Source organism: Monodelphis domestica, chromosome 6 (assembly GCF_027887165.1).
Source record: "Monodelphis domestica isolate mMonDom1 chromosome 6, mMonDom1.pri, whole genome shotgun sequence".
NCBI lineage: Eukaryota > Metazoa > Chordata > Mammalia > Didelphimorphia > Didelphidae > Monodelphis > Monodelphis domestica.
Genome location: NC_077232.1, coordinates 137,654,041 through 137,675,226, shown reverse-complemented (window position 1 = coordinate 137,675,226; position 21,186 = coordinate 137,654,041). Strand labels below are relative to the sequence as shown.

The 21,186-nt window shown below is 34.9% G+C and overlaps 1 protein-coding gene and 1 long non-coding RNA gene across 3 annotated transcripts in view; one reads left to right on the top strand and one right to left on the bottom strand.

Moving 5' to 3' along the window:
- Positions 1-21,186, bottom strand: part of SLAIN2 (SLAIN motif family member 2) — a 71,711-nt gene that overhangs the window by 8,380 nt on the left and 42,145 nt on the right. Inside the window, exons 5-7 of one of the 2 annotated variants that reach the window (XM_003341426.4) lie at positions 19,706-20,065; positions 19,220-19,357; positions 5,704-5,781 (exon numbers count right to left, since the gene is read on the bottom strand). In XM_003341426.4, the coding sequence (XP_003341474.1) occupies positions 5,704-5,781; positions 19,220-19,357; positions 19,706-20,065 (576 nt within the window). The remainder of the gene's footprint in view (positions 1-5,703; positions 5,782-19,219; positions 19,358-19,705; positions 20,066-21,186) is intronic. The other variant, XM_001372105.5, reaches the window with a different exon arrangement.
- On the top strand, positions 912-20,596 carry LOC103098975 (uncharacterized). Its single transcript, XR_468981.3, has 3 exons — positions 912-1,403; positions 2,637-2,732; positions 19,742-20,596. It is a non-coding gene; the product is annotated as an uncharacterized LOC103098975 (long non-coding RNA).

The following is a 21,186-nucleotide window of genomic DNA, read 5'->3' as shown; positions in this document are numbered from 1 at the left end:
TAAATAATTTTTTGGGGGGATATATATAATATATAAAAGAAAAATAACCTTCAAAGACTTAACTGATCAAAATAATCACTAACCACCCCCACCACTCCCCATCCAGTTCATTACTAGAAAGACAGAAGGACTTGGGGACTTGGGTGGAGCTTCTCCCCTCCACCTCTACATTGTGTCTGATGACATTTTCCACATCCCTCCCCCCCACCTCTGCCCAGCAGCCTAATGGGAGCACACAGGGGATAAGGTTGCAGCTCACAGGCAGCAGAGCTGGAGGGGAGCAGAGAGCTTGGGGTCCCTCCCTTACCCCTCTCTATTGTCACTGAGGACATTCCTCAATTCACCCACCCCTCCACCCTGTAGCCCAATGAGAGTACTTTCTCTCTCCCCTGTGTGGGGTAAAGGGGCAGGGTGTACTTGGTGTGTGTGTGTGGAGGCAGCACTCAATATTTAAAAGGTCTACTATCACTGGCATAGAGAATAAAGCATTCCTTCCATCCCTTAACAGAAAAGTAATAAGAGTAGCTTTACGGTACACATGTTTTAGGATATGTGAATTTGTTTTGTGTGGCTATAGTAACTTCACTCCTTGCTCACCTTATAATCCCTCCCAGTTCCAACTCTGTTATTTCTGTTCATCTTTCTAATTAGACTAACCATTGAGAGTAGGAACTCTTTCATTCTCATGTATTTGTATCCCTAGCATTTAGAAGATTGCTTGGAACACACACTAAGCATTTCATCAGTTTAGTATGCTATATAACTTAACTCACTGAGAAACTTGTGCTTTTTGGCAGAGGAGGGATTTCAGAGATACAAGGGCACTAGTAATAGCAACCCCACCCTACAACCCCCAACAAAAGAAACACTTAAAGAAAATGATGTCATTGGCTTTCTTGTTACCAGGGAGATGGAGGTTGGGCTGCAGTACACTGAGCCATACTGTGAGTCCCTCTTCCCTTTCCTCCAAGGTGGAAACTGAATAGGTCAAAGCTCTGATGCCAATGTGACAGTGTAGGGAGATCTAATCTCAATAAGAGGCAGTTGTAGTCCAGGGGTGTCCAGTATTAGAGCACTAGGTCTGGAGTCAGAAAGACCTGAGCCCAAATCCAGCCTTAGATATTTCCTAACAACTGTGAGATCCTGGGCAAATTACTGAGGCTCTAGAGGCCTGATAAAAGGATCCACTGAATCAAGTGGAAAAGAAAAAGACAAATCTCTCCAGTATCCTTCGTCAAAAAAAAAAAGAAAGAAAGAAAACCCCATGGATAGATATGGTCCATGTGGTCATGAAGAGAAAGAAGTGACTGAACTAGTCTAAAAAAAGAAAAAAAGGAAAAAAGGGGGGAGTGGGAGATGTGCAAGACATAATCAGCAGGAAGTTCAGAGGACAACCTTGACAGGTGAGAAACTTTGGAACTAACATGAAGAACACGATGATATATATATATAGTCAGTTCAGTTCATCGTTCTTTTAAAAATCAATTCTTTTATTCATCATTCTTTTAAAAATCAAGCTGTTTGAAATGAGACTTATATACGATCCTCTTTTTGTTCTTTGTCAATGGAAATGTTTAAAATGATAATTTAAAACATTAAAATATTTTACAAAAGGTGATTCCCACCTTTGCATTTTAAAAGCAAATGATTCTCTATCAGATAAAAAGAAAAACACAACTACCAGTCCATTTCCTCTATTCACACCCAGGTCCAAGCAGTCCAAATTCAAATCACATTCACAATATCAGATATATTCTACCTTAAAGTCGAAAATGGCCAGTCTGGTTTTAACAACCAGAAAGGTCTTTTTGTTTTAAAAAAAAAAATTAGGGCAAACAGGCTTCCCTGGGGTCAGAGATCTAGGTTCTTTACAGTATCTTTTACTCCACTGAGACAAATCTACCTAGCCCACACCCCCTAAATGATTTTTCTGTGTACCCAGGCTAAGACTTAAAACTTCTTATGGACTCAGCTAATGCTTAAAAGCTATCACTGGTCCAAATAAACCAAGAGTTTTGCCTTTTCAGAACTAAGGGTTAAGATCTAAAAAGCTGAGCTATCTAAATGATATTCTACTACAAAACAAACTGTACAGAGGCAGTGAGGTGGTGCCTAGAGATGGGTCTTTTATATTAAAATCTAGTCACAAACATTTAGATGTGTGATCCTAGACAAGTCCTTCCCCTTGACTGCCTCAGTTTCCTCAATTATAAAATGGGGAATAATAATAGCAACTACCTCACAAGGCTGTTGTCAGAGTCAACTTAGCATAGTGTCTGGACTACCTGGAGGTGCTTAGAATGCTTATTCCCCTTCTCTTCCCCTGCTCATTTATTAAGACAGTACGGCATGATAGAAAAAGTAAGTGTTCACACACATGGGCTTTAGGAGAATACCTTAAACAAGGGATATGATATAAGCCTGTTTGCCTGACTTGATCAGAGCAAGCTAGAATATTGCATTCAATTGCTATGGGGCAAAAAGAAACCAGATTCTTTATAAAGGGCCAGGATGATAAAAGGCTTAGAGAACATGTCATAGTAAAAAGACTAAATAAAGAAAACTAGAAATGGTTAGCTCAGAAAAGAAAAAAAGTAGTAGCTACTTTCTCATGATAGTTTTCTTTATTATTAAAGGACTGTCTCAGAAGAATGGATCTTTGAAGTAACCACTATGGAAATATGGTAGAAGATCTAGGTGTGAATACAATTTTTGCCATTTTCTGCAAGGAGGTGGGGAAAAGTTGTTGCTTTTTAAATAAGTAGCCCATTCTACAGGCCTCTAATTTGCCCTAGATCTGGGAAAGGAAGGAGGGAGGCAGAAATGGGATTGCATGCCTATGGTCTCACTTTGGTACATGGTTTCAAGAACATTTGGGGACCTGGCAAAAAGAGGTAAGAACAAGGGGAGGAGCATGCAGGGGGAAGGACCAGTAGGGGAATGAGGGGACCAAACAGGAGACATCCAAGCATAGACAGAATTGGGGGGTAGGGATGGCATAAGATGGACACCCAAGTAGGTGTCTCCTTTATAGCTTTATAGCTGCTAGAGATCTCAAGCCAAGCCCTACCCATCTGGAACAGCTGTGGTGCCTCCATTCTAATACTTTCACTTGGAGGATTTTAAAGGGGGGTGGATTGACCTGAGGGGAGTAATGGAGAAAGCACAAATATTGTACAGGAAAATTAACATAGATTTTTTTTGAGGGAATGTGAGTTTCTTTATGTAAAGTCAAATTTAAATTTACCTAAAGCAAGAACTGCCTGTATATTGTTACTTTGCCAAACCTCGAACTGGAATTTAGCATTTGCTTCAATTATTTAAAAACATTGAAAAGGGGGGCAGCTGGGTAGCTCAATGGATTGAGAGCCAGGCCTAGAGATGGGAGGTCCTAGGTTCAAATCTGGCCTCAGACACTTCCCAGTTGTGTGACCCTGGGCAAGTCACTTGACCCCCATTGCCTAGCCCTTACCACTCTTTCTGCCTTGGAGCCAATACACAGTATTGACTCCAAGACAGAAGGTAAGGGTTTATAAAAAAAAAAAACATTGAAAAGAGATAGGCTTTAGAATTATAACAATGAAAAAAGGTTAAGTATCATTGAACCAAAGTCTTGCTACTCAATCTATGATGTCTAAATTGCTAAGAGAGAGATTCTGCTGGATAAAAACAGAAACTCGCAGTATTTTTGCTATTTAAAAGTAGAATGGGCTTCCTCAAGAAGCATCGTCTCTGTCATTATAAGTCTCCCAGCAAAGGCTAGATGACCATTTGTTAGTGGGCTCATAAATAAACCAGTCACCTTTATTAAAGCCACAATGTTCCTGGAAAGAAATACTTTTTCTAGGGGGGTGGGGGTGGGAAGGTTAGAAATTTAGCTGTCTACTCCCACCTTCCTCATGCAGTTGGGAATCCCCAAAGCATTAAAGTCCAAAGGCAGAAGTTCCAGCAAAGAAGGAGGAAAGATCTTGAGAGTAGGATAGGAATCAAGCTAGAGAGTGAAAATAAATGAGTGGATCAAGAGCTATATGCTTAGATCACTGCAAAGAATGAAGGAACATGTCATTAGGTCCTCCCTTCTGTGGATATAAATCCTAACTCTATGCCGGACGAGGTTTTCCATGACCCTCTCTCCCAAGTCTTTCTTCTGAAGCCTATATCTTATAGATGGAACATCTGCTGAACTTATCTAATTACATGCTAATTTGATACCAAAACAACATAAAACTGGAAATTTTGTGGATAGCAATTGTGGTTAACCAACATAATTCTCAAAAAGTTAGGAATACAGTCCCTAAATCTTGTTTCCTCTATTACATACTACAACTCTATGTGACTTTACCAAAATTTTTTGATGATCTCCTTAAAATTTCTAAGTGGTCTTTAAAAAAAAATTATATTAGATTTCTTTGAACTCACTAAAATTGTCCATACTTATATATAGTCATGTTCATAATTTTAACCCTTTTTCAGCCCAGACTTAAAATCTGAATCATTTTAGGATTCTTTTGCTTACAACTTCTTTTACCCTTCAGATCTATTTTCTTTCTGTTTCACCTTTTAATTTATTCAATAAGCATTTACCAAGAGGCTGTTATATATACAATACACTATGGATACAACATACACATCTTTTGCTCCCAACTTATTCTTTCTTCATTATATTGCTAAAATATTCTTACATGATATATTCCCAATAATAGAATAAGATATCCAAATCTACTTTCAACAGCTCAATGTTTTCCCAATCAAAATTCAAATCTTCTGTTCTATATAACTTTCATATTTTTCCTTTGCTCTATAATCCCTTCCCAGTCTCTTATTCTTTTCTTTTATCTAATATTTCTCTTCCATCCCATCTCATGGTCCATTTCTCTCTCTCTCTCTCTCTCTCTCTCTCTCTCTCTCTCTCTCTCTCTCTCTCTCTCTCTCTCTCTCTCTCAAACACACACACACACACACACACACACACACACACACAAACAGACAGTGATGGGAACTAACTGGATCTGGAGTCAAAGGACCCAAGTTTCTCTGCTATCTAATGCAACCCTGGCTAAGCTGCTATAACTTTCTGAGTCACTGTCTCTTCATTTGTAAAGTAATTTGGACAAGGTTATTTTTGAATGTCCCTTTTATAACTTTAGATCTAAAATATTTCTTAGCTGGCCAGTAAATACATCTAATATCTTCCTGCCTGAGAGAGAACTCTTTGTCTTTAAGTCTCATAAAAAATAAGAAACTTTGAAATGAGATAATCCTGAAAACCATAACAATTAAAATTCAAAAAATTGATTTTGGCTTCCTGTTCTCCACTCAATGCCTTCTTAAACACATCTCTTTAATTATAAGCTTAGGTAGTAAAGACTCTTTTAAAGCATACATAATATCACATTATTCATTCTAAAATGTTTGTCTACATCCATCATCAACTGAAAACAAAGTTTATTCTCTGGGAAAGAAAATGTCAGATTCCATAATGTTAAGTGCTACATGTCACAAACAGTAGCAACAATACATACCTCTGTAGAAAAATCCTCCTTCCTCTGGATCTATCCAATTAACTGAGAATTGGTCTTGCAATATTCTTTTATTCGACAAAATGTTTAATTTGTCATATTTATCACTGATTAGTATGCCAAAAAATGTATTATTTTATTACCATATGTTGAAACTTTAACTTAGGAAGAGGCTGTAGTTTACCTCTTTTTGTAGATGAAGTTTGAAGCAACTGTTTGGCTTTGAGGGAAGTACGAGGCAAATTTTTCAGCCTTTGGGAAGCTGTTGAAAAATAAGGAACTGTAATATTTGTCTGGAAGGACAAGATAAAAAGTTCATAGCTTCTGTAAACTTGAAAATTCAATTATAAACTTGAAAATTTATCAAGGAACAGAAACTAGAAGCATATCTGTTAGAATTCTAGAAGCAGGGGAAATTTTAATTATGCTTGCAAGGTGCATTAGGATGCAAAGGAAAGAGATTGAGAATTTTAGGTGCAAAATGCAGGGTTTTAGCAACAGTTTCCTCTGGATCAGGAAAAAAACCAAAATGCTATGGGAACCAAAACCAAAAACCATGGGAAAACATCACCAGCAGACATGCTACAGAATGCAAAGATACAAACACAAAGCTAAATTTAATCCCCTCCCCCCAAGCATACAGACTTAATATAATGTGGCCCAAAATAAATGCTGTGCTTGTTCAATGCAAAAAAACAAAAACAAAAACAAAAAACAAAAAAACCCTATCATTTGCAAATCAATTATTTAGATAAATTTCCTTAGGGAGAAAAAAATGGGAATTGTTGTAGTCAAAAAAAGAAAACTTTAGCCAGATGTGCTCAGTCAAAGGAAAAATTGAATAGATGACATACAAATTGTTCATTTACTTCTGCAAGATTTATTTCTTGCATTTATTCTCTTCTTTTCACTTACACGGCCAGCACCCTGGTACAAAGCACTCCTTAAACTTCACAAGTAGACTTAAAATAGCTCCCTAACTTTTTCCCTGCCTCAAGATTCTTTTCACTATAATCCATCCTCAACATAAACTGCCAAAGTAACTGGCTATTCTAAAGCATAAGTGTAACCACTTCATTCCTCAACAGGTTCCCTATTATCTCCAGGATCAAATATCAGGCTCCTCTGGTTTTATTTAAAACAAATGGCTCCAACCTACTTTTCTAGTCTTATTATGCTAATTCTTTTCCATCATGAACTCTCCATACAATCAAACCGTGTTCCTACAATTTCCCAACCTTTGCTCAGGCTGCCCACCATACTGGAATGTACTCCCTACACATGAACCTCAGGTTCTTAGAAGACAATTTCTGTACACTGGACATTGTATTTAACTGTCTGAGGCACAGTACTATCTCACTCCCCAAAATTACCTTGCACTTATTTTGTGTATATTTTACATGTGTACATGGTGTCTTATAAAACAACATAAACTCGAGGGCTGGGCCCTAAAATTTTTTCCCTACGGCTGGCACATAGTAGATGTCTTTTTAAAGTACTTGAAGTCAGTTGAGTCTTGTGAAAACCTATCTAATTATATATTACTACAAATCATGCCCTGAGCCATGCAGGCTATTCTTGAGTCAAGGTTCCAATCTCCTACATTTGGAAACCTGGTTTTCAAATGAAGAGTTCAAAACCAAGCCAGAGTTTCACCTGTTTTTTGTTTTTGTTTTTTTTTTTAAATTTAGAATATTTTTCTGTGGTTACATGATACATACATGATCCCACCCTCACCCCTTTCCTCCCTACTCCTGGAGCTGACAAGCAGTTCCACTGGGTTATACATGTATCATTGTTCAAAACCTATTTCCATGTTATTCCTATTTGCAGCAGAGTGATTTTTTAGTGCCAATCATACCCCCATCTAACCACATGATGGATCATATGGTTTTCTTCTGCATTTCTGCTCCCACAGTTCTTCCTCTGGATGTGGATAGTGTTCTTTCTTATAAGTCCATCAGAATTGTCCTGGGTCATTGCATTGCTGCTAGTAGAGAAGTCCATTACATTCGATTGTACCACAGTGTATCAGTCTTGTGTACAATGTTCTCCTGGTTCTGCCCCTCTCACTCTGCATCAATTCCTGGAGGTTATTCCAGTTCCCATGGAACTTCTCCAGTTCTATATTCCTTTCAGCACAATAGTATTCCATCACGAACTGATACTACAACTTGTGGTAACCCTAACCCAATCGATGGATACTCCCTTGTTTTGAGTTTCACCAATTTAAATGATCTGGAATACTCAAAGCCAAATCCAAGAAAGAAATCCGGGACCCTCCAGACTAAAAAAAAGAATAACTCTGCAACATATTACATCTCTTCTCCCACCAGTGGGCCCACAGTTCCCTCCACAAGCTTAGGACTTGTTGCAACAGTCTGTAAGTATTTTAAAGCTTTCACATTATCCATTTGACAAGAATACTGGTTCCCAATCATCCTGCAAGTTAATAAAAAGATCCTGCCATCTGTTTTGAGAAGTAGTGAATGACAACGAAAAGAACATAGGTCTTTACATTAAGTGAATCCCTGACCATATACCAATAAAGCTGTGTTCACCCTGGCTAAGTCTATTCAACTACTAATCACATGTAAAATGAGGGTGACTACTTAACACTGCTAATCCCATAGGATTGTTTTGAGGAAAGCACTTTGCAAAGCTTACATTGTTTTTATGTATTTCAGTGACCCATTGTTTTTATGTATTTCAGTGACCCAGTAACAAAGCTGACTTCTCCTTCAGTACTAGGAGGCTTCCTACTGGCATTAAGCAAAACAAACTAAAAAACAACACAAAAAAGCATATATCTGCTACAAAAATCCAACTAGAAAACATTAATCAACACAGATTTGAAATAAGGAAGCTAAGGTGTGCCAACAAAGAGTAGGACTTACATCCAGCTGAGGTTCATTGTTGTTTTAGACACATTACTTATGTCAATAATTTTCTCAGCAGAAAAAAGAATTTGATAAACTAATTAGATACTAGTTCTAATTGTTACAAATTTAACATTTTTGACAGAGTAGATAAGTCTATATATCTGATTTTAGATCAATTATGCAAAAGCAGCAGAGGCAGTGGGATCCTACAGACAAATCACTGGGCTTGAAATAAGATCAGAACTGTTCTAGCATTTACTGTTTCACAGAGAAATCACCATCTCTCTGACTCATTTTCCTCATCTATCAAATGATGATGATAATATTTAAAGTACTCACTTTGTGATGATAATTATGAAGATCAGATGAGAATTGGTATGTAAAGCCTGAAAGTACTGTATAACTGTGATGTTTTTATTTCAATTTGTGATGTCACTGGGGTAAGGAAATTCTGAGTGACAAAATACATTTTTAAAATAACTGCTCCCAAAGTTAGTCCAAGTGACTTCAATGTCAGGCAGGTTAGCATATTCTTCAGTGACACCATTACTCTCTCTTTGCTTCTACATCAATTTCAGATTGTGCTGCCCTATACCAGAGCAATAAACCACAGCTTAACAGATGGTAGGGGCAGTTGGGTAGCACAGAGAATAGAGTGCTGGGCTGGAAATAAGGAAGACATCTTCAAATCTAGCCTCAGTCACTAGCTGTGTGATCTTAGGTAAATTACTTAAAATTGTTTGCCTCAATTTCCTCAACAGTTTAGAGAAGGAAATGGCAAACAAGTCCAGTATTCTTACAAAGAAAACCCCAAATTAAGACACGAAGAGTCAGACACAACTGATACAACTAAAAACCACAACAATAACTGAGGTTTAGAATAATTTCAGCTACCATTTTAATTGTTGGAATAGGTCCATGTTTATTTAATTTTTGAATAGGCATAAGAAACCTCTGCTCTGTTGCCTCAACCAATTATCTGCCTAGAAGTGTATGTGAGGCACACAGGTACCAGTCATAGTAACCTTCCATATAATAAAAATGATTTCACAAACCACATGTAAAAGAGAATACTCCTTAGAATAAATCCTGGGACAACTTGTTTTAAAAAAGCTCAGTTTAAGCACTTCACATCTTTTCAAATGTAAATCAGCTAAATGCATCATTTCTCCCTTTTCACTAACTCTTTAAAGAGTTCAACAATCAAAAAATCAAGTGTGATAGCACAACACAATGCTCGTTTGTCCTTGAAAAGTTTATAAGTATCCAATTTCTATTTTTTGCTTTTCCTGATATTGAGTTTTGGTAAAATAAAGCTACCTTAACTAATTCAATGACTAAATCCTATACTGTAGTATAAACATGCCCTGATCAACATTTTAAAGTGTCTGGTTCTGGAAATAGCAAGGAAGCCATTGTTACTAAATTTAAGAGCACATGTGAGGCTCTGATGTGAAAGAAGACTGAAAGGGTGGGAACACAAGGGAAGCCTAGTTTTGAAAGGTTTTGGGCAACAAAAGGGATTTTAGATTTGATCCTGGAAGTGATAGGGAGCCACTGGAGTTTACAGAGGGTGGGGGGTGGTGATGACGTGGTCAGATTTGTGCTTTAGGAAAATATTTTGATGGACTAGTATGGAGAGATTTGTAGTAGGCAGACCCACCAATAGCCTATTACAATGGTGTGGGTGTGAGAAGATGAAGGTGTGCATCAAGGTAGTGGCAATGTGGCAAAGGAAAGAAGTTACTTGAGAGATACTACAATGGTGACATCAATAAGCCTTTGGAAGGTGAAAGACAGATTGTGAGCCCAAGAGATTGGAAAGATGTCCAGGGCTCTAAGAGTAGGGAAGGTAGGAGGTGGAGTGGGTTTAGAGAGAAAGAGAATTATCTTGAACTTACTGAGTTTAAGATGTCTAAAAGGCAGCAGTGAGACTGGGATAGAATAGGTAGATTTAAGAATGATCAGAATAGAAGGTAACTAAATCCAAGGAAGCTGATAAGATCACTAAGTGTAATAGTATAAAAATAGAAAGGGGGATTGTACAGAGTCCTGTGGGGCACCTACAATTAGAGGGAGTGATCTGGATGAAAATCCAGCAAAAGAGCCTGAAGCTAGAGTAGGATAAGGAAGAGGGAACCAGGAGATAATGGTTTTCCAAAGATCTAAAAAGAAAAAAATATCAAGGAGAAGAGGGTTAACCAGTGTCAAAGACTATAAAAGAGGTCAAGGAGAATGAGGATTGCACTTCAAATCCCACCTCTGGCATTACTTCTTATGTGACAAATCTCTCTAGGCCTCTACCTCAGTTTCTTCATCTGTAAAATGAAGGGATTAGATTTAGATAACTTCTAAGGACCCTGCAAACTCTCAATCTATAACCCTAAAATGCTTCAATTCCATGAGAACAGTTATTCTATTCCCCTGTTTTCCTCTTCATTCTAAAATTCCCTTTCAACTGATTTTTTAAGTGCCATGGTTCCAATCCTATTTCCTTCCCCAATAAAATATTACAGTTTTTGGCAGAGCCAGCTAGGTTTTCCAACCTATTTTGTCAAGAATTTGGAAAAAGAAAGTCAGTTGGAGGTTTCAGAGAAGTTGGGCCTGCATACATTTCAAAAGCCTGTGTGACTGTGAAAAGTAACCATTTTGAGAGCAGTGCTGAGACACTTCACTATCCTTTGATTACATCTTATAAATTGAATGCCCAGAAATTGACACAATATTCCAGCTGTTGGCTGAGTACAAGAGAACATACTTGTTCCTTCACTTTAGACAACTGTATTTCTATTAGCAAAACTCTAAGACTGTATGAATTCTTTTGGTTTCCATGTCAAACAGCTGACTCACTGAGCTTGCAATGGACAAAAATGTATAGAGATCTTTTTCATATTAACTACTTTCTTGTCATGTCCCTTTTTGTACTTGCATGGCTGAATTTAATTTAACTTTGTCTAATATCATTTTATTTTCTGTCCATTCTTCTTGCCTGAGGTGCCTGGATACTAATACAAAATAAGTTTCTGCATTTGATTACACATTTGATAGTCATGCTATATGCTAAGTCCCAAGGTCTTAAAAGATATCTTTGATAGCATTGCTGAACTAAACAGGACAGAGGACAAATCCCCAAATCAATTCACTAGAAACCGTCTCTTCAGGTTAACAACTAGTCTAAACAGTCTCAATCTCACCTAAGATACTTTTCTTCCTCTTGTCTACAGACAAATAAGGCCTGTGATCCAACTCTCTGCTGAACCCCAAAATGTCCAGAGCATTTCCCTAATCTACTAATGTAATAACTGTTTATCTTTAATATAATATTTTTTTTCAAATTAAGGAAATCTCTCAGAAAATACCCAACTTGACAGGTATGATAAATAAAACATACTTTGTCCACAAAGCTTCAGGGCTTAGTGGTGTTTCACAACAACTATAGCTAACTCATACCAAACTAGATTAATCAGATTTACTACAAATAAAATACAGTGATAATTACTAAATTGATCAGATATACAAATAGAATATAAGTGAATGATTTTCCATAAGATAGCAAAAAAGTATTTGTCCTTCATATTTACTTTAATGATTCATCTTAATTTGATCTAGTTTTCCAATAACATTTTAAAGTACAGTACACTTTGAATTAAAAAAAAAATCTACTCAATTTTCTTGAAACCAGAGCCTCCGTGGGACAGATTTAATATTTTTGTTTTTCAATCTGTCTTATTTTTCCTTTCTATGAGAAAACTAGATGGTTTAGTAGATAGAGTGCTCTAAGTTCAAAGTAGCTCTTATACATTTACTGGTTGAGTAACCTTGTTTGTCTTAATCCACTGAGAAGGAAATGGTAAACCACTTCAGTACTTTTGCCAAGAAAAATGGACAGTATTGGCGTACTATGGTCTATGGGGTCACAAAGAGTTGGACATGATGAAAAATAACAGCAATAAAAGTATTCTCATAACTTCAAATAAGTACATTCCACTGTTGATAAGTAACAAAAATGGCATGAGGAAAAGAACAGAAGACTATATGGTAGAAGTACTGAAATCAGAGGAATAAAAAGTACTTGGTCCTAATTCAGGATGACATGGGGGTAGGTGGATGGCAGGTGGGGAAGCTGACAGTACTAGTAGAGGCAGAAGATTTGTGAATACAGAACAATGGATTTAAAACAGCCAGAGAGAGTAACCAAAACAAGTTACTGTTTTCATACAAATTTGATGAGCATGCTAAGTATCCCAAAGTTTTAGTAGTGTTAGAACTTAAAAGTAAACTAAGACTTTTAGGGATGCCTTATACAAATGCCCTCATTCAAACCCAAGATAAAAGTACTACTGTATATATTTAAGGTGCCTCCCCTCCCCCTTTTCTGGTTCTGTTATCTAACCATTATAGGTAATGGCCAAGATACAAATTTCCTCCACTAATGCAAGTGATCAACTCATCTTAACAGAGTAGGGTTTCTTAGAACATTAGAGATTAACTGACTTGCTGTGATCACACCATGACCATGTGTCAGAGGCAAGACTTAAACCTTAGGTCTTTTAGACTCACAGACCACCAATATGCTGTGATCTCTCACAAGGTAATAATATCATTATTGTCTGAGCACTTTATCTTCCTTCTGAGCTAAATCTGTTCCCTAGCTGTTACTTCCTATCCCTTTGTGACATTAGGTAGGTCACTTCACCTCACCACTAAAATAAGGAGATGAGCCTTTATCAGTGGTTCTCAAAGTATGGGCGGCAGGCCCCTGGGGATTTCTGAGGCTTTTTTAGGGGTCTTGACCCCAAGGTCAAAACTATTTTCATAATAATATTAAAATATCATTTGCCATACCCTTATCTCATGTCTTCCCTGAAATATCAAGTCTATTCCCTCATACAAGTTTCCCAAGGAATCCAGATAAAATCTCAAGTCTTTCATATTGCCAAAGGAACCTATCATTAGCATATGTTAACCTTTGTTTTGCTCCATAAAAATTTAGAACTGATTTGCTATAAGCAGTAAAAACCAATAGAAAATCTAGCAATAAAGAATATGCTTTTTTTTTTAACTTTTATTAATAATGAGAGGATAGGAAAGAAATTGTTATATTGAAGTGGTCAATTCTATAAGACAGAGAAAGTAAGACATTTTGGCTGTAAGCAAAAAACAAAGAGAGTTGAAAGGAAAGAGAGGGGAAACTTGTATCCCTAGGATTTACAAAAAAAAAAACAGTGGTAGGAAGCTAGAATAGAAATGAAGAAGATCTGACCACTCCAAGTTAATATGTCTTTAGAGATTCTCAGAGGTCATCTAATACAACATATATATGAATAGTACTTTTATAGTATACCCAGTAAGTAAATATTTGTCATTATTCAAAGGCATCTATCAAGAAAGAATTCATTACCTTCTAGAGCAATTCTTTCCACCCGAGTACATCAAGGAACCAGTTTTACTACTTCTACCCAATGTTTTATTCATCTGCTTAGAACTCCAACAGAATAAATTTACCCTTTTCCATAAGACAATATTTCAAGATAGTTATATGCATGTCTCTTCAAAGTCCAGTTTCTTCTAGGTTAAAATTCCTCATTCCTTAAAACTTCCCCATATGGTAACGATTTTAAAGACTTTCACATCCTTCAATCTTTTATCTATTGGCTTCCCAATTATCAGTGCTCTTATTAAAATGTGGTGCCTGATATCCCAGCCCTCTGACCAAAGCAAAGTATAGTGGAACTATCACTCTCTCCACAATCAAGGAAATTTCTTTATGCAGCCCCAAGATCAAATCAGTTTTCAAGACTGCTGTATCTATTGATAAATCTTTATCTTACTGTGTATTAAAACCAGATCTTTTTTTCAACAAAACTAACAAAACCTCCTCCATTTTTTGATTCACAAAATCAATTCTGCAAGTATAAAACTTTATATTTATCTCTATTAACTTCATACTATTAGACTGAGACCAATGTTCCAGCTAGCCCATAGAGTTCTTTTAGGATTTTGCTATCCAATGTGCTAGCTATTCCAGTTTTGTAATTTGCAATATTTAAGCATATCATCTAATAAAATTGTTAAAATGTATAAAGTCAGATCCCTAGGGCATTTAAGATATAGAGTCATTAATAACAACTCTTTGGGTTTAGCTATTTAACCAGTTCTAAATCCCTCTAGTTCACATCTCACCATCTTTTCCACAAGAAAAGCATGGGAAACACTGATGAATATATCTCTAAAAATCCAACTTATATGTAGCATGGTCATATCTGGAAATGAGTTTGGTCTGCATTACCTGTTCTTTATGAAATTATGTTACTTCTCTGATTAGCACTATCTTGTTGAGCCATGGAGCTGTCTCTATTCTTCACACCTCTTTACACTTCAATTCCATCCAAAGCTTTATTTTATATAGCTTAAATTTAAGAAAATCTCAGTTCTCTCTTCTAGGCGGTCCAAGTAATAAATTCTTATCAACTAAAACAGTTACTATGGGCAAATCATGTCCAATGTCCTATGTTCTTGCTGATTATTAAAAAGTAAAAATAATACTAATCCAATAATACTAACTCACATATATAAAAACCCCCACACTAACTATATTATGGATTCTGTTGTTAAAGTGGAACTTTAAATGAAAGAGATAAAGCTCTGCTATTTCTGATGATTTTTTGCAATGTAAAATATAATTTGTTAATTAAATTTTAGGTTTTAGTGCATGCCCACCCAATATCCCTACCATCTAGTGAAAAGTCCACTAAATTCACAAATCATCACTACCACAAGGTTAACCACCAGGTAATGTGTTTTTTTGTTTTTTTGACCACAGAAACTCACCAATCTATCCAAATTGAAAAAAAAAAATCAATATTTTCAAGTACTTTTAAATCAGGGCTTAGAAGACATAGAGCTATTAAATCACTATTTGGTTTGGTTATTGTTCTGAGAACATTATATGACATTGATCTAAGTGAGCCCATCAGAATCCAAGGGTAAAGAGAAGAGATATAGGGAAATTTCTGGTCATGTTGGGCTCCAAAATGGGGTCTCTTGACCTAAATTTTCTGTGCTACGGCCTCTGAAAACTCACTGTTCTTTCTTTTATGAAGCATACTCTACTCTGTAAGGAAAGTAGCACTGCAGGTAAATGATGAAGTGCTATGCTGATAATTTTTCAAAACTGAGTTTAAATAAATAATGCATTAATAGTTTGTTTGATAGTTCAGCCCCCATGACATAACTCCAACACAAAGTCTATTTACCTACTATTCAGGATGTTTGTCAGGACGACTATCCATGTGGGATAGAAAATTTTTTACCAATGAACTTCATCAATACAGAAACAGCACAGAAAATCTAGTGTTTGACCCACCCATCATTTTACCTTTTTCTTCTTTGCTTCTTTATTAGAAAATTCCTAAACATTTTCTGAAAAGTTAACTTTCTCAAGCCCATTATATATATTTATTAAGGGTTTCCATTCAAATCTGCCCTGCCAAACTGACCAGCATTTCCTCCCCTTTTTTGGGTGGAAAATTATAGTTCTCTTCTAATAGAACCGTGTAAAAAGAAACTTCAATGTTTTTAGCTACATTACTTACATAGCAAGACATTGATTTACTCTCCCTACTGAAAGGTATCTTCCTTGAATCAGAAGATTCATGGAAAATTTTAAATATATAACATATATACACATATCATACTTCGTAATAATTCATGTTTGTCTAACCTATTTTGCTTTCAAAAAGTTCCTTATTTTTTCCACTAATACTTTCATGAAGAAAATGTTCAAAATTAATAATTTATAAAAATTAAATACTACATTAAAGTTCCCGTTTCACTCAGATTTGAACGCCAGCATCCACTATATTGTAGCCACAGCAAGTGAACATATAAAATTAGTGGAATGACATAGCAAATAAATAAGGGAAAGAAGTGTTTCCTTAGAAATGAGTTAGGCCCATGCAGTTCAGAAGAGCCAAAGCTTTACCACTTAAGAGCCAAAAATAAAAAATAAAGGAAAACAAAAGCAACATCTATTACGCCCAGCAAATAGAGCAAGTATGCAAAAAAAAAAAATAGCATTTGATGAAATAATTTGAATCAGCAGCAAACCTTGTGAATGCAATAATATTTAGGTTATATAACAAAAATAGGAAAATCTATATAAAACAGTACATTGATAAAATTATACTAAGATAATATTTACTTGTGTAAAATATATCAGATATGGCATAAATATTAAATGGGGGGATGACTAATTTCATTCTAACATCAATGTTCCAACTTACACAAGGAACAATATGACTTTAAATTTTTATAAACCATCAATTTATTTAATCAACAAAGTTTACTTTTAGTATAAGATTTCTTACTATTCAGTCACGTTTTTTCCCCCAATCTGATTTCTTACTAAAAAATACATTAGCTGAGTTTGTGACATGAAATTCTATAAAATTGCACAATGTTCCCAAAGAAAAGTACATCAGCTAGGTCCTAGCTAAAACAGAAGATTGTTAACAAGTCAGGTAAATTCTCTTGTCCTCTACCTTTATATATTTATTTAACTGTGAAACTGAAATTAAAAACTAAATAATCTTTTCCCTAAAATCAGATTCTTTTCCTTTGCATTTTCTCTAAGAAAGGATAAGTCTTTTACATTTATCTGGATAATAAACTACAGTAGATAATACTACCACCACATATAGGGCCAAACAACTTTAAAGTAAAAGATCCGATTAGTATTTGGTATCATGATATGATTAAGTTTCTTTGTTGCTGAAATTTTAAAATTTATTAGTCTCCTAACTGTGCATACCTTTTTTGTCATTAGCTATGCACTTTCATGAAGTCTGAAAATCACCAGGATACTGGGAGGGGAAAAAAAATCAATCAAAAAGCCAAAAACTTTTAAAAATCAGAAAAATACTGCAAAAATGTCACTGATTCAGACAAGTGATTCATTTAAGGCCAATATTCAATTCCTGACAAATGGCCTCATATCTGTCCCCAAAGTAGTACTAAAACATTTTTTAAAGTCTGCTAATGGAATATGGACTCCTAGATTTGTGTGCTTGTGTATAATTCAAGTAATAATTAAAATTCTTTAAAACATAAAATAAAATCACCTGTATCTTAATTTTCATTTGAGTTTAGCACATATCTTCCACACAACAGGTATTCAATAGATATTTATCAAATAAAGGAATGGATTATCACTGCTACTGCTTAAAGTACAGTTAATTAGGAAGTGACTGAAACATGGAAAATATTTTCTAAAATTTTAATGTTATCCAGTTTTTAATAATAAATTAGGATGCTTTGAAATTATAAAAAAATCTGTAAATTATTAGGCACAAATTTGAAATTGTTTGAAGTACCCTTTTCTGGTTACTCTACACATTACTACAAATATATAAATGCAAAATCTTAGCTTTCCTTTAATTTAAAAACTTAAATTTGTGTATTCCTTTCCTGTTCAAAATATCTTTCTTACTCCATGATTGTATTATAATAACATGCAAAAGAGCAGAGCACTAATTTGGCACACAATTTGTTTCATTTCATATATTTAATTGAGCAAGTGCATTCAACAGAAATATTTGATTTTTTATGTTCTCTGAACTTAGGTGTGAATGCCATACAACAGTCTATCTATGTTATATTGGACAAGTAATCATTAAGTCTGTATGATGAGCTCTAGTAAGAAGAAAACCCATTAACTCTAGAAATAATCTATTCTACCTTTATTAGGTATCAAGATGCCAAAACCTTTCACAGAAATAATTTGTATTTTTAATTCTCTTTCTTCAATAGTTACAAGCCTTTCTTTTGTAGTCCTAATTTCATATCAATATTTTTTTCCAAGCCAAAAACAAAAAGAAAAATTTTGATCTGTTCCTGAAGATGGACAGATTAAGGGGAGAATGAAAATAACTTTAAAAAACAGAAAATCATATTGCAGTATCAGAGCATGGATTTAAAAACATACTAGAACTCCTTGAAAACTACATATTAGAAGAACAAGTAAATGAAAAAGGTAACAGTGACTTTTTGACAAATTAGTAGATTAAAGAATCAATAAAATAAAAGGGTTGATCAAGAAGTTTTGAGGAGTCTTTCTGGTCCTAAGAGTCTATACCTGACTCTATGTTCATTATAATGTGCCAAATAATCATAACAAAGAAGCAAAAAGTAATGAAACTAAAAAATGCCAGTTATGGCTAAAATTAAGCAAAAGTACCCTAGATTTTATATTATATTATTATATTACATATTTTTTATTTTAAAACTAAAAGCAAGATAAACTCAAAGAGCAATCTTACCTACTTTGTTTTTTTTCTAGAAGGAAACTATAAGTTTTCATATTGTAATGATCTAAGTTTGAATTGTTAATTGGGTATTTTGATTATAAACCATTGTATAAATAAACAATGACCACAAAAATAAACTTTCAGAAACCCAACTGGAATATTACTAAAATGAAAATGTCTTTATTCATAATATTATTTTCTATAATTTCTGTGATTTCTGACTTCTTTACTTAATGGGAAAACTCCTTCCTCTTATTAGCAGAATGCTATTATTTGTTTATTTTTTTTCTAGTCCAAATAATGTCTTTTAAAGGTACTCCTCTGCAAACTATAAAGTTTAAACACATTAATTATATATACATATTCTCCTTAGCACTCACGTAAACATGTTGACTCAAAACATCTCTTCAGTTTAAAACATTTCTTAAAAAGTTAACATAAACTACCTAGTATACATAATTTTGATTTTCTGATAAAATAACTAACATCTTACTAGAGCTGCCATACTTACTGGCTGTTGCTTGAGACTGAATTCGAGGTATTCCTCCATTTGGCACTTGAAAATTTGAATCACTTCTGCTGCTTTTCACAGAGTCAACTTGTGTATTAGAGGTCCGGGACAGGTTTGGAAGACTACGTCTAAGTTTCTCTGCGTCAACAAATTAAAAATGAAAATATTCTCTCTGCTGCAGAAAGAATTAAAATATTGACATACTTGAAAATTCATGCTGTTTAAACTTAGAATGCATATAACAGGGGATCTCTGTAGCAAAGGAAATGTTTCTTTAAATTAGTTTTTAATGAGTTTCCAGATTTGTCACAAATGATACTAATTTAACTCTAAAATTTTGCTGCATTTTCCCCTAATATGCCCTTCAGAAGCAAAAGTTTAATAATACATGTTAAAATACTTTCAAAATATGAAAAGCTTAATTTTTTAATACCAACATAGCAATTAACATTCTAGAAGTATTAGTAAAGGAAATTTATGATTTACCTTCATTTTTAACATTGTTTGTTTGTAAATCTGTAGGATGGCCTTGAAGAGACAGACGAGGTTGATGTAAGCGGCTAATCATAGGCTGCGGGGACACTCTACTGTATTCCATCCCCCGAGCAGGAGATCGTGAACGAGGAGAATTTCTAGGTGATTGTTTGGGTGAAGGCCGTGGTGAGTTACGTGGTGATGGAGAAAACCTGTTAACAGCAGGGTATACCGCGTGATGCATGTTGTCATCTTCATCATCTAAACTTTGAGCATCAAGTTCCTGATCACTAAATGTACCCCGTCTTGTAGAATTACAAGATGAACCAGAACTGCGCCGAGATGTAGTGGCTGCATATTCTTGCCGAAGACCTGGAAACAATTAAAATGTTATTTTCTACTTAATTTTATAACAGAATAAAAGCCCAACATAACTATCTGCTAGAATATATGTCCAAAATAATTGCCTACATTCAAGCTCTTTTTAAAAGTTAATTTTAAGATTCATACTCTATGATGGGATCATAAACTCTTTAATCCCAAAGGATGGAATGATAGTACATCAAAAGAATTTTGATAAAAAAATTCCTCTGTTATTAAAAGAAAAACTCAGTGAACACACATTCTGCTTAGATAGTTGAATTTTGTTCCTATCAGACACATAATAAAATATTTGCCAAGAGCTTTTCCTCACATCTTAAATAAGTGAAGGTATATTTAAAACACTGGCTAGGTACCCAATGGAGGAATTATGGAAGACCATGGATAAGAATCCTACCAAAAAAGAAGCCAAAAATAGATTACGATAAGCATTGAGACAGACAGTACCTACACCAAATGCAGAGAAACATGTTCATTGACTTTAAATAGTAATTAAGTCTCTATATAAGTTATCTCTCTTAATGAACTCTGAAGAAAGCTTTTTTGGGGGGAGGGGTGGTGAATTATAATAAAATTTTGCTAATTATGCTTTTTAAATTTTAAAAATTATACTTAAAAAAAATTTTAAATCCTGTCTAGAACTAACTTCCCATTTCCCTTTCAGTTTTAATAATAAATCAAAGTCCTGAATTTATTAGTAATTAGAAAATGAAAAGAGCCAAGGAAAAAAAATAATACCTCAGGGCTCTTAAGCTACAGCTACCTTTTTCACATGTAAACTATGAAACTTCAAGAACTTACTACATTACACTACACTGAACAGTAGTAGCTATTGAGTTTAATGAAAAATGTAAATCTGGCTTTAGTCTCCTAAAAAAAATCTCATAATCTGATATGAGAGAGACAGAGACATTTTCTAGGTCTTGCTCTGTTACTGGCTGAGACCTTGAGCCAAGTCACCCTACATCACTATCCCATTTCTTCACTGGAAAATGAATAAGAACAGATGTTTTAAGATCTTTTCCAGTTCTACTTCAATGACAGTTAAGTGAAGAAGAAAATAAGAAAGTAAATTGTCCCTCTGAAGGTGACACCACCTATGTAGTCCTTTC